The sequence below is a fragment of the Lampetra planeri genome, chromosome 41 (genome assembly GCF_965212315.1).
Source record: "Lampetra planeri chromosome 41, kcLamPlan1.2.h2, whole genome shotgun sequence".
NCBI lineage: Eukaryota > Metazoa > Chordata > Hyperoartia > Petromyzontiformes > Petromyzontidae > Lampetra > Lampetra planeri.
In genome coordinates this window covers 1212361-1227205 of record NC_136147.1, presented here as the reverse complement: position 1 = coordinate 1227205, position 14845 = coordinate 1212361, and the positions used below count along the sequence as shown (strand labels likewise).

Here is a 14845-nt window from a genome sequence, read left to right as displayed (position 1 = left end):
TTGACGTGATATGTACAACCAGCCACACGGCCTTTCCTGTGTGCCCATACACATTTATAGAACACCGGTTGCCTGATGCTAACCTTGCAACTACCACGGCAGCATCCCAACACATTTCCAGAGTTAAGTAATTATCTTAACGCGTAGGTCGCTGCAGCCAATGCTACGATTCATTACCGTATTTTTGGGCGAGGCCACGTAATGGTCTGGCCGAATTTGTGTCGATGAGAACCCTCCAGCAGCCGACACAATCAAACGAATGACTTGGCCACGTGCACAAGCGTTCAACGACGCGTCAGTTACGATTGTTTCAGCTCGCTCAACGGGAAGGCAAAGAACGATTTTCGCAACCGAAGTTTGGCGATTGAGGTCACGGATGTTTCGTTTGAACACAACACATTCTCCAGAAGTCAGGACAAGGTCCAGGAAATTAGAAGTTAGAAAGTAAATCTCATTGATCCGAATGAAGAAGCGGAAAATGCAAGACTCTTTCTCCTGTGGGCCACTACCCCAAATGTACATTTGAAGGTGGTGGGTGAATTGTGCTTGAGTGGATGAGTGAGTGGGTGGGTAAGTGGATGAGTAGGTGGATAAGTGGGTGAGAAAGTGGGTGGGTAAGTGGGTGGGTGTAGTGAGTGGGCGGGTGAGTGGGTGACTGTGTGAGTGGGTCAGTGGGTGGGTGTAGTGAGTGGGCGGGTGAGTGGGTGACTGTGTGAGTGGGTCAGTGGGTGGGTGGGAGTATATCTACACATTCACCCACACCCTCAGACAAAGCAACTGAATGGCTCAATCACGACAGAACTGAATCTCCAACATTCATTGGCCATAAGAAATCATCATCGTTGCCCCAAATTGGGTGCAGCAGCTCAGGAGCACTCACCTGCACTCGGAGACAAAGGAGGCACTGCACACTCCGCACTGGAAGCCTCCCGGCTGCTCCCCGGGCAGAACGGCTTTCTCCATGCACTGCAGCACACTGCCACGATACACAGCAGCCATGCACCGTGTTAGTCATGCTCATGCGCTCCCCCCCCCACCCCCGAGACATTTGGATACATCTGAAAACAAAATACAGGCCTGCGTATGAATATTGCACTGGTCAACAAAAAAAAATATTTCTGGCCTGGACTTTTGCAGCTGTTTTAGACTAATTTCAAGGTGCTGATTCCAAATCTGATCTCAGATTTGCTCTATCACATCATTTTTATGCTATCGGCATACCCCATTTTCATTGATTTTACCCGAAATTAACTCTGTCACTTATGATTGCAAGTTGTTGCGAGTCAGTGACTGCTTTAGTGATAAAATATGTTCCTGTTTTTTTAGGATAGTGTGTTTATAATATCATTTTATGTAGACATTTATTTAATATTTTTCTTCTGCAGTTTTTATTGAAAATGCAATATTTGATATCTCAAAAACCTGATGTGATAGACAAAAACTGATGACAGATTTGGAATCAGCACTCCAAAATGACCTTAAACCGTTGGAATACCTCATGCCAGAAAAAGTGTGTTGACCTACAGTGTTGTAGGACGATCGCAAATAAATGTTTTGTTTTGGAGCGATCCGGAATCATTCAGAGGAAAGGTCACAGTTCACGACGTCGCGCCCGTGCTGTTCCCAGCAAAAGGTGACCGCCGTGTGACATCGGGTGGACGTCGTTTTGGTCATCACGAAGACATGCTGAATAAGTACATCGTCATCACGTAATGTAAATTATCTGAAAATCCCCTAAACAACCTGGCTGAACGTCACAGAAATATTGCATGCGTTCAATCTTCACGTGCATGCCGTCACATTTATTTCAGTGGTCTGGTGATGCTACGAAGCACAGGAGCTTCTAATACCAGAATCAAGCGCTCCGTCGTGTATACCCGGGGCTTATTATCTCACTGGGTAGTTTCCGGAGACGCCGCTCGGCTGGCTTGGAGAAGGGACGATAGGCGTAAGGCACTCCCACTCCTTTAGATAGTCATACTTTATTATTATTTAACCCTCAACCTTGATTTGAAGCTTTCGTGACTGCAGGAATACATACTCTTTGGTTCTTTTGGTAAAGTTACGTAGGTAGAAAAAATAATAATAGGTCATTTAACCCTATTTTCATTTCTATAATCCGATGGCAAAACAAGGCAGGATGGAACGATGTTCCGGACCGCTGTGGCTGAAACCGAGCGCTTCGTGTGTGCACACAGGCAGCTCGAATGTGTGGTCGCTGGAGGGTGTTTAAGGAGGCAGGGGGAAAGAAAAGAGCCCAGGCCTGGTTCTGACATCGCTCGCCACTGATGTTCGACTTGGCCGGGAATTGAACTCGGGTCCGCCGGGTTCACAACACAACGCGCTCACTGCAAGCCGCTCCACCCCAATGCGCACGTCTGTCCGTTCGTTTGATTTATTTCACCAGGCGAGATCTCCGGAGACCAGGATCGTCTCATTGGCAAGAGAGACGTGGGTATCTGTTCTTTAATAATTTAATCACAACACAACACTTTACACGCGGGTTGCATTCTATTCATGCACCCCTGCATTTTGCTTGCGGGCTTTATTTGAGCGTACTTTTTGATTATAGGCAATTTCCCATTTTTCTAAATTGAGTTACGTTTTTTTTTATTTGCTCTAAATGTTTTCCATTATTTACCGACAAAGGTTTGGCGGGGGTCAGGCTTTCCCCTCGTCCGTAATGTCGCCATTTCTCAAAAGGGAAACATGTCAGCCCTAATTTGCCGTTAAATTCTGAGACGGCAGTTAGTACAATTTAGCAAAAAGCTGCGTGGCTGATTTGATTTTCTCTTCCTCCGGGCAGCATTAGTGATCCATCTTCCGAGAGTAACGGACGAAAAAAAAGAGATGAATTCTTAAAACCGATTGTGCTGGTTTTTCCTGAAAAGTGGGGCCTGTTTGCCGTCACAATTAGATGGTCTTTTTATTCTCCCTCTTGTATGCTTTACCTTACTTAATGGCGCTGAGCCTTAGCCCTTGTAAAACGAGAGCACTTGTCTTTTCAAGCAAAACTCAAGTTCTGTTTTATGGCATGCAACCAATGATTCATCGCAGGATCGTGATTCGTGGCGACGTCATGGGAAGGCCTTCATCATAAGTGGATTCTATTCCATTCTTGCGAATGATGTCAATACGTTCAGGCGCTAAATGCCAGGTCTGCGAGCCACTGCAAGAGGGCTTCAGGAGCGAGTTCGTGTAGTTGTATTATTCCTCCGTTGAAGTAGCGCACACTCCAGTAGTTTACTATGTGGTCCATCGGAGTGGATTGACCAAAGCTGATGATTATGCTAGCAAATAAACAAATAACTTCGTACTAAACATACATGCATGCATACCTAACGCATAATCACTCCAATAGCTCATAATGCAATGTTCTTTAATTGGCCATTTCAAATCATGTTGAGGTTAAACAATGATTAAAGGGTTTAACACGGACAATGTTGAAACCATTATTCACGGGACTGTAGGTTTTTCGTGGTTGTGAGATGCGGACCCTCCAATGTGTTTTCGGGTTGCACCGCGTATTTTCCGGCACGAAGTCTGACGTTTCACTCCAAGTGCTGGGAGCTTTATCAGTAACTAAGCATTCTGCTCCTTGGAGAAGCTCCCAGCGTGTGGAGCAAAACAAATGGATATCATGCCAAACAACACACAGCTGACTCCACAAATACATCGGAATATTGCATTCACGGGCGCAGCTTTTCTTCACCGAGGTTCCATTTGTTGACAATATGCCAGTGATGCACTTATCATCAAAACGAGATGATTAATCAGTTCGGAAACATTTTAAGATAATAATCAGCAATACGTGATAAGTATCAGAGACCACTTTACAAGTCTCCTGTGAGTCAGACTCACCGAGAAAGAGAGGACTTCCCTCAGGGCAGTCCCACAAATTCCTCGCATACATTTCGGAAACTAAAAAAGGTTGCGAGTAATCAGGAGTGTAAGTCATTAAGTGGACTTTTTGCTTGAGCACAGTACATCAACCAATTAGGAGTTCTGTAGTTCAAACTAAAATCATTAATCCGCCTTTTAGCTTGGGCATAGTACGTCAACCAATTAAGAGTTCTGTAATTCATACAGAAATCATTAATACACCATTCCTTCATGAGGTGAGAAATGCTGATGAAATGCCGGGAGTGGGGCCTATTTAGATAAACCCACCTCTCTCTCATCCACACGGGGACGGCAATTGTGCATTCATGTTCATGTATGTGTCAGAAAGTTGACTTATTCCATAAATAAGGCATATTTTCCAAAATTACACTTAATTACCTTCTAAATTACACCCCACATGTATTATTAGGATCATTTAGAAAATGTCACTGTGAAATTACCTAATTTGTTCAACTACCCCAGAGTGCCCTTTTGCACATGCACACAAAGACAAAGACCCCCCGTGTAGCCTTCACAGACTTTTGGGGCAAGTGCTGTGAGCGACCACCTATGAAGTCCTGCACGGCACACCACGCCCGACCACCTTTGTCTCCCTAGTGATGATGTTTATACATCACACGAAGTACAGATGAGGAGGCTGAGTCGACCTAGGGGAGGCCCAGGACCAGTTCAGATAATCGTCACCGGTGTTGGCCGTGAGCAGGAATCGAACTCGAGTTGCCGAATTCGTAGCGCAGTGTGCTAACTGCTACCCCACCGCTCCCCACGCACGCTCACAATGCAAGACCAAGATGCCATCAGGGGCCTAAAGCCACCACCGCACCTCACCAACGTTGTCTACTCTCTGCCAGATGCCGCAGCTGCTGCTGCTGCAGGTAGACACGCAGCGACCGCCACGCCCTGCCCCGACAGTCTCCCACCGTCCGCTCTGAGCTCTTTCCCTCGGTCGCCACACTCGTGGACACGATAAGAACATGGCTTCGCAATATCGCTGTGGGTGGCTTTCAAACGTGGGATTAAGGTTATGACGCAGCGCACAATGACCACGATAATCGTCACCGGTGTGGGGACTGAGCGGGAATCGAACTCGGGTCGCCGGCGTTCATTGCGCAGCGTGCTAACCGCGACACTACCGCTTACACACATGCGCACAGGCGAATATCGCTGGTTGCAGAACAGCTCGGCATTGCGGATAACTCTGGTCACGCGAAGAAGCACCCCGAGGTTCAGAGCTCTCTGCAGAAGTCTGCCAAAACCCTTGATCGCGCGAGCATTTGTGTCGAGGCAAAATCTTTCACTGATCCGAACGATGGCCTGCAGAATCTGACAATTACTAGTTTGACCTGGGAGTGCACGGCACTGATGGGATTTCATGCTGGCCGCGGTCCAAGGGGGGAGGGAGAGAGAAATGAGGTGGGGCGGGAGCACGGGGCAGGCGGGGGGGGGCTTGGGAGCAGAGAAGGCGGCGCTCTCAACTGAGTGTGGCGAATGTTTGTGCAATGCAAGACTGGAAGAAAAGGGGCTTTTTGGAGGCTTGGGAATAGAGCTGAGCGGCGAGCCTTAGGCCAGCAGGGAAGGAGAGGCTCATGCAATGGGGGGGGGGGGTTGCGGGTGGATGAGGAGAATGAAATAAATAAAAGAACAAAAACAAAACTTGTCAGCTATAAAAAGCAGACGCTTTCCTGCAATAAATTTCCATTCTCCCGTTGCAACGCTCCGACGGGAACCGTGGTATTTTGCGGGGGGTTGCTCCGTTCTCTCACCAAATGTACTCACGAAACAAGATATCCCACGTGGACACAGCCACACTATTGGCGGCTGCCTCAGCCACTATTTGTATGGATATGAAATTATTTCCCGTGTTCATTTTTCATTTTCGACCCTCTCAATTTCATTTCTCACTCTAACCTTCTTTCCCTTGTCCCCGTCTCTCTCTCTCTCTCTAAAAAACAACGGCCACACGCATGCCCTTATACTAAGAGAATGGGGGAAATATAGAAGACTTCCACAGTTCCTACATTTGTCTTCGTGTCACGCTGCTATGCCTCAGGTGCTGGGCGGTTTGTTGCGTTGAAGGATCGTAAGAGGCTACAGCCTGGCGGTAGCTTAGGGAGACCTTAATCCAGCAGTGGATTGAGCATGGCTGATGAGGATAATGATATACTTCACGTCGTACAGACCGCCTTCGCTTATGACGATGAAATCAATGCAAAACAAAAGAGGGATTTCGTCTCCGTACTTTACACAGCGTCTGCTCAGTTACTGGACATCTGTGGAAAAATTACTTTATAGCTCATCGGATTCCTCCGGTATGAATAAAGAATCTGATTCTGATTACTCTCGGTCAGAACAGAAACAATGTGTTGTGGGACAGTGCAATATTCCTGACACCACTGGATTGGCCACGCAATGCAAACCACTCCACAAGTGGCTGGATCGTTTCATGAATATACATTGTTGTTGGTGCGGGCGAGATGCCAAGCATACACGAGGTTTTAAATCCTCTGCAGCCGTCTCCTGCCAGCTCGTGCCAGCTCCTGTCAGCCGGCGATGACCTGGCCCCAACCCCGGCAGTTTCGTTAGCAATCTCGTCGACTTTCACCGTGAGGTCGAACAGCAGGGGTGGCCTGCGAAACGTGAGAGAGAGACCAGGGGCAATGATCGATGCCCTCATTGGCACAGGCTCCAGGTTCAAGGTTCAAGGTGGGGGGGGGGGAACGGAAATAATCAGAAGCATTCGCACTTTTTGGCCGAGAAATGTGCTCACTTCTGGCCGCTCTTCCAATTGCTGCGAGTTTCTTTTCCATGGAATTCTCAACCAAAAGCGGGTTGCACAGCCAGCACCTGAAGGATTGCTGGGCTTTCAAATCAGCTGTTACTGCATTACATTGCACCGTTTGTGCGAAACCAAGTACAAACCTCCTCGCCAACACATTTCCGCCTAACACTGGAGGCCCCCACAGTCAATCCGCCATCGGATGTCGGGTCGGTCACTGGGGGTTGTTTGACCATACTTCACCACGCCGGTCAATGCGTGTTGGTGAAGGGAGCAGGGAGGTGAGCGGGGGGAGGAGGAGGTGGACGGGATGCGTTCAGATGTCAATCATCATCACCGGTGCTCGTCATGGCCGGGAATCGAACCCGGTGTCGCCGAAATTATAACGCGGTCTGCTAACCACTGTGCCACCACTCCTTCCCTCATGCTCAACCCAAATTCCTTAAAAGGGAAAACAAATTTAATTACTTCGTGGTAAAGTAGCACATTTTCCAGAGTACGGTGCCTTATGGGTAAACGGTTAAATGCACGTAAAAACATTACCCGATTCATTAATCAAAGAGAACGTTTTGTGACTTGAACGCTGGTAAATGTCGGTATTGTAAAACAATTACTCCAGAACAACCAAAAATCAATCACAATGATGTCAGTGCTGCTGCTGCTGCACGTAAATTGATCATTAGCGATCAGTGTGCCTTTAAACGGAGGGTGGGGTATTTCATTACCTGTGCGTGCTGTATCACCCTCAAAGAGAGTGGTTTCGTTCCCAAGGGAGCACCGAGGCATTGGAGATCATCTGCTGCAAAGCCAGTGGTGGAAATTCCACATTCCTATGACTTCCCCACAAAGTGAGAGTCACTTTATCGACCCCCAAATAGATAATTGGCCGAGTCAACCCCCCAACAACCAGGACTTGAACCCGCGACCTTCCTCTCAGCGAGCCGCTGCACGCTCTCCCGACGAGGCACCTGCGGCGTTAAATATAAATACAAATAAATTAACTCTTCATCAGTTTAACAAGTAGCAGGCTTCCACGACCAATATCATCCACAATTGAGGCTTTTGGATTAGATCGCGTAAACCCTTCATTGCCGGGTGATCTTGCCGGTTACGTCCGTCGTAGCTGAAGTTTACGTTTCCAAACGCGGCGTTTGCGAAAAGGCAGCGGGGGCTTCGGTCAACGGCAAATGCCGAAGGTTTCTAGGTGCGGCGGCGGCGTCGCCGAGTGGGTGGTCAGAAATGCCGAGGCCACGGGGCGAACAAAAAAAAGCCACACAACACGCTGCCCTCGAGCGCCAGCCGCAGCCACCTTCGCTGCTTCAGCTGCCGGCCTCCCATCAATCCACCACCTCCGACCGCCGCCTCGCCCCCCCGCCCGGGCCGATGGAGGCCGACAGCGCTCTCGCCCGAGGAACGTTCGCTCCGAGTGTAGAAGCCGAAGGAGAGAATTGCCAAGAAAGCGCGGCGAGACCTGAGCGGAATCCGGACCACCCCCCGCACCGCCCCACCGCCGCGTGGCCGATCGGATCGCACGGAAGAGCCTCAAGCGGAGCAGCTGAGACGGACGGCAACGCTGCGACGCGAGGCGGACGGGACGGACGCACGGGTCCGTCCCTGTGCGAGCTGCTCACCCCGCTAGACTCGCGCTCGGGCCCAGCTCTCGTCAAGCCGGGCGCAGGTGGAAGGAATTACAGGGCTGTCGCCTGATTGCAAAGGAAGGCCGGCAACAGCAGCGGCAGCAACAGCAGTGGCAGCAGCAACAGCAGCGGCAGCAATAGCTGCACCTGCACAAGCTCTTGGGGGCCATCCATTGAGTACGTAGCGCAAAAATCTGTCAAAACTTGACCCCTCCCCCCTCCCTGTGGGCACGCGTACTTTTTACACCCCCCCCCCTCCACCTGCGAACGTACGCTTAATGCACACCCCCCCCCCCCCCCCGAATCCTATAGAACGGCCGATATTTAATCCACGCAGAAACGATCAAGGATTCATAATTTTAACGTGTTTAAGCAAACAGATAGTCCACCACCGGCTACATTAAATAATTAAATCGTGTACCTTGGCCACATATTTTGCTGAGCTGCGTGATAGCTGCAGTCAGGGGTACGGTGGCATACGAGTGGCATCTTTCCCAGAGTCCCACCTCTCCCGGTAGTACTCGTCTGACAGCTGAAGAAACTGAACTGTGGCTCATTTGAAGACCAATGTAGACAAATTATTATAGAGGCTTCACCCGCCCCCCCCCCGTTTGCTATGCATACGTGCATTGTCAGTAGAGCCCCCATACGCAAGCGTACGCATGTGGGTTAACCCCCCCTCCCCCCTCCATGCGTACGTACTCATTTGATGGCCCCTTGCTGCACCTAAGCGGTCACGTGCGCGAGAAGCCGCGTCGCAGTGAGATCCCTGGACATTGATGCGCTGACGATTTTTTTTGCGTGCCAAATCCTGTTTCCGAAGGCCGGTGGCTAACTGTAACACCAGCCATCGAGTGGAGCTGGGATGGTCCGTTGCTTGAGTCTATTAGCAATGGACCCGACGCCTTAATCGACTGACTTTTTGACGGTAGATTTTTCAGGCCATCGCCTCCCATCCAGCGGCAGCGCCTGGAAACAGAGGTGAGACTCTTTCCAACTATTTTCTTGTTATACGATTAGTCGAGCAATCGAAGCTATAATAATTACGACTAATCGGTTACTCAAATAATCGGTTACCCATGGCAAAAGCATGAGCCAACAGAAAACCATACTTGCTGGCAGACACCCTGTAAAAGAAGAAACATCTTCATCATCATCATTATCAGCCAGGGTCAACCCACTTGGGTGAAGTCCTCTCCAAGTCGTGGCCAATTCTCAAGATGTTAAAAAAATCACCAGTGGATCTCATCTCAATTGTGTTCCCTTCCCTGGCTGCCACTCCCGTTGATTATTCTTGACCTTTTGCCATCAACCCTTCCTAGGCCATGAAGTATCCTGCCCTCAAGTCCGCTGACATTTCTTAACAGGTCGGAATTATAATCCCCCCCCCGCCACGTCACGGTTTGTGTTCCGTACTGGGCTCCTACTGAAATATAATAAATAACATTAAAAAAACTGTTGGGAATTATGTGTTTAACCTGCATTACGTTCTGGAATCCACGTGCTGCTCTTTCTGTCAGTCAATGTAAAAAAATCCAAGCATTAAAATAATAACTGGACGCATTTAAACGCGTGGAACGCTCGTAAGTTGGCGATTAAAATGTTTTTACTGAAATAAGAAATGGTCACTCGAGAGAGATTATTCTTTGCAATGTGCTCCACTCCGCACGCTTTCTTGGAAAATACCTCCGCAAGAATAATTCCAAATCATATTTCTTATTATTAAACACATAATTACGGGTATTATTTTACAATAATAATAATTTTAAAATGACCGTTATGCAATCGGATACTTTTTCTGTGCTTGACACAGCTTCCGATTCGTTTGACATTTTAATTTACCAGCAATTAATTTGGATTTTTTTTTTACTGCATTTGTCCACATCGATACATCACATGGCCTAATTAGTCCCACTGAAAAACACAAGCTTCGCCAGAGCACCATGCCCTTTTTTCTCTGTGAATAAGAGGCGTGTGCAGTCTCAATAAATTAGTCAGTAGTTTTTTTTTACATGCACAAATATAGAATGGGCTTTCATTGACGCTTTTTCTGTTACCTATACTTCCAAATGTGAAAGAAAAGCTTAGGCAATAACTCCACGAGAATGTGACTGAAAGTTTCCACACTGTTTTGCTATCAACTGTCGATTTGAAAGGGCTGTCCTAAATCGCCATCATTATCATCATCGCCATCATCCATAGTGAATACACTGCTGGATGAACGCCTCCTATAATAACCATAGATCTAAATTAGCAGCTATGGCTTAGTATTACTAACTAAAACTTTATTTTATACAGCGCCATTCACACAAGGCCTCACAGCGCTTTACATAAAAAATCCAAACCCTTAACGAAACCTTAACTAATAACACTGAATAAGCATATCATGAATTAAATAGCGCACAAGCATTTGCATCTGATATACTAGAACAACACCGAGTAACTCCGAATTAAAATGAAGCCATTGTCCCCATGCTCAAATGAGGTGAGCACGAATTTTTTGTTTACTATTTGACTATTTTTTATGTGACCAGGTAAGGCCCACTAAGCTATGTAGCTCTTTTACAGAAGCGACCTGGCCACAGATGATAGCTCGATGAAATGGCTCATCACGTGAAAATGTATAGCAGCTCACCATGGCGCCCTCCCATTAATAATCCCCATTGGCTGCCAAAGGTTTGTGGTGGAAATTCCATATTCCTTTGCCAAGAATTTCCGGTGAATGAGCGCTAAACATGTTACAATGAATCCCCTCCTCACTCAGCCAGACCAAGGCTAAGTTAAAAACAACCACGTTATGATGTATTTGCTGTAACTCTCTGTATGTTTTTTTTCACTAAAGCCCTTCTGATGATCGTTCTTGTAAAAGAGCTTCCGGCTCAACATTTCTTAGTAGTGTCAACGAATGAAATCCGTTGACGGAATAAAATCCATTGACGGATTTTATTCAACACGTGGGCTCCCACTCGGGTTGAGTTTCAGATCTTTTGTGGAATTAGGATTTCGTATTTTTTAAGGGTAATATCGGATCATTTTCAGATTTTTTTGAAATAATTTTGCATTATGTACAGATTTGAAATGTCATCATGGTCACAACTGAAATATTACTTCTGGTGGTAAAACAGCAGAAATGAAGTCATAGGAGTGACGACAAAAAATTCGGATCGGCTCAAATTTTGTGTCTAGACCCAATTTTCCTTTATGCGATTATTTTGAAAATTTGGAGCACATCCCTAGCTCATGTATACGCATATTTGCCTTGTGCTGATTCTGTATCACAGTCAATTGCGCTTACCACTTTCCGACCACTCTACCCAGCTGTTTATTAAATTAGTAGGTACATGTAAATATGTATTTAAATCATGATTTCTCTGAATGTTCCAAACATGGCAATTACAACGCGAATAATAACACTATGAATGTAAACTTAAAGACAAGCCACAATGCAATTGTGGCCATGCAACTCACGCTATGGACCAAAATAGTAAACCACTCCAATCCGCACTCCTAAAACGGAGGAGGAATGGCAAAACTACACGAATTCTCTCTCCTGCACCATCTCGTCTAGCCATATGTAATATGAAAATAACACCGATTAAGCCCACCCCTCCCCCCCCCCATTGGATCTGCTGTCCACAATTTTCACAATTGAGTATTGTGAAAACAAAAACACCACCGAGGAGCCGACGGTGGAAGTTTCCAGGATTCTCTCTCTCTTCTCACGGCGGCCGGGGACCACGCTGAACCGCGCTCGAACGCGGCACGGGAGAGATGCATCGTCGTCGCTGTGCCACGTTGTTCCATCAACGGACAATCAAAGAATCGCCAAACTGCGACCGTGGTGAAGCCCCCAAACCATCGAACGCATCGACCGACGATTGCCGCCATCATCTGCACGCACACACCCTAGTCCGTGCGGCGTCTACCGCCGCCTTGGATTGGTCGAAGGACCTTTACATTCAACTATGACTTGAACTATACAAACTGTGACTTGATCTATCCAAACTGTTGGCTTTCCCGCCGCCAGCCCCCGCCCACCTCCACCGTGTCATACGAAAGAAAACAACGGGATATGAAAGGGGATACGGGAGAGTTTTTGCCGTGGAATTTATCGTGTAGTTATTCATATGGAGAGTAATGCAAGCTGCACTTCATGTGTAGCCTCGACTAGATCCCACATTTAGTTTCAATCAGATTTCATCAATTACTCGTCAGCCAAGAAGGTGAATATTTAAATGAATAATCAAGGCGATTCAAGAATCGTGTTGACTCGTTATCAATTAAAACTTTGATACAGTGCTGTCTGTTGCTGGCCACTTGATGTTTTGGGAATTTGGAACTGTGCCTAGCAACTGAGTTTCAACAACAACAAAGAACACATTTGCAGGTGCTGAATTTTAAATACGCATTAAATCAAATGACGTTTCGATTGAAATGTATAGCATAGGGTGCCACTCAAAAATCAAGTTCAATATTTTCAAGATCGTGCCTGTAGATTGTATTATTTCGCCTGTTAAATTGCAGCCCCTGCGAGTTTAACGACGATCGCTCGATATGTACCCGTTGCTCAACAGAGTTGAAGGATGAATCGCAGCCAATACACACAAGTCATGGAGTAGAGGCACAGATGTCCCGTTCTCGCGGAGCTGCATTCATTGGCTTCCCGTTGCCAAACTAAAACATTCAAAGGTCGCACTCGTCACACACAAAGTGCTTGCCACAAATGAACCACAATACCTCGCCGATCTCTTCAATGAGTATAAACCATCACGCGAACTCCGGTCACCCTCACAGCGGCGCCTTTTGGGCTCGCCATCAAACACAATTTGTCACCGCATCGCGAACTTTCAGAGGCACTTCTGTGGTGGCCGTCTGGAGCGCTCTTCCTTCCAATATTAGGAAGCCACTGGAGCTACGTACTTTAAAATCTCTGCACGCCGTGCGGATCATGGGAGTTTGCTTGACCATACTTCACGACGCTGGGCAGTGTGGGTTTGTTCAGGCATGGCAGCGTAGACGCAGGATCACAGGAGTACAGTGCAATGGTAAATGTTTTGCTGCTCTCTACTGCTGATTACTGCTTGTTTGAGAACTGCTTTTTGTGTTTAGTTTGTTGTCCTTCCCTCCACACCTCTGATTAGTGCGGTTGACTACGTACGGTGCGAAAGAAGTTCGACATACATATTTACATGCAGGCAGAGCTAATAGGAGGAGGGTAGGGGGAGGGCAACCTGAGCTACCTGTGACCATGAACAGAGTGGAGTGAGATGCTCGGCTGTTGACTTTTACACCACGAGTAACAAGCTGAGAGGGAAGAGTGATCCAAGAAACTGAAACTTCAATTTTTCCATTTGCATATTGAGTGGCACCCTAGTGCAGCTGTTCTAACAAGGCATTGATGTTTGCCCTTGCCAATATTTTCATTTCCTGGGTTGCAGGAGTTGTTATTACATTTAACTGCGCTATTTTCTGCACGCGCAATTACTTAACGTTACATGCTTTTGTTCCCATTGCCTTTCGGTTCCGTGCAATGGAAACCCTTTCGATGGAATCGCACTCGCTCCGAACGGACCTCTCGGTGTTCACGTTGACTTGTCTCTGTGGAGCACGCACGAGCGGTGGAGCGGCTGCTCAGCGGCCAGTGCACAAGTTACGTGCCTGGACCACCCGAGTTCAAGTCCCGGTCCTGGGCATTCGCGTTCATCAACCTGCACTGACCAGCGTGGTGAAGTATGGCCGAACAACCTATGTGACTGAGACACGGCATGGGGTCGGAGGCCTTCATCCAGCAGTGGATTGGCAAAAGGATTGTAGATTACTACTTTTGTCTTACTGTCAAAGCCTTTGTGTGTGGAGCGCTGGCAAGGTGCTAACCATTACTGCGCTGTGAACCCAGATACCTAAGTTCGACTCCTGGCCACAGCCGACATCAGCAGCAAACACAACCAGTCAAACAACCCCCGTAAACGACAGAGCATCATCCGGCAGTGGATACTTGACAAAAAGGGCTCTAAATTATAATTTGTCATTATCAAAGCCCTGCTTTATAGGATCTAGTTATGCGATTGAAAAAAAAAACACTTGCAAAGCACCATCTGGAAACAATTGACTAGAGCGACGAAATTAATTTGTGAAAATTTAATTCATCAAATTAGAACAGTGTGCTATTTTATTCATGGTCATGAATCGCTGATAATGCACAAACCACAGGAGCAGCAGCAGCAAAAGCCTGCAGCCTGCTGCAATTAGCCCAGCTGCACGGGTCGTATGCTGGTGGTCAGGTGTTCTGCTGTGGTGGCACAACGACTGGCAGTGATAGGTTTTTTTCCCCTTCACCAAGCAGTTCTACGCGCTCATTGCACGATGAATAAACTGCAGCTGGATGTCAGCGAAATAACGATTTACCTGACAGCCCGGCGTTACTGTAAATGTACTTTCGGTAAACGAGATGCATTGAGTGTACCAATTTATTAGAGCGACTGTTCCATTATAGAGTGGAAAACATTAATGGGCCTTCCATTCAATGGGA

General features: G+C 47.2%; 1 protein-coding gene across 1 annotated transcript in view; it reads right to left on the bottom strand.

The window, feature by feature from the left end:
• The window catches only part of PRDM5 (PR/SET domain 5), a 119019-nt gene that overhangs the window by 73570 nt on the left and 30604 nt on the right, over nt 1-14845 (bottom strand). The window contains exon 6 of the mRNA XM_078613282.1: nt 881-976. Coding sequence (XP_078469408.1) covers nt 881-976 — 96 coding nt within the window. The remainder of the gene's footprint in view (nt 1-880; nt 977-14845) is intronic.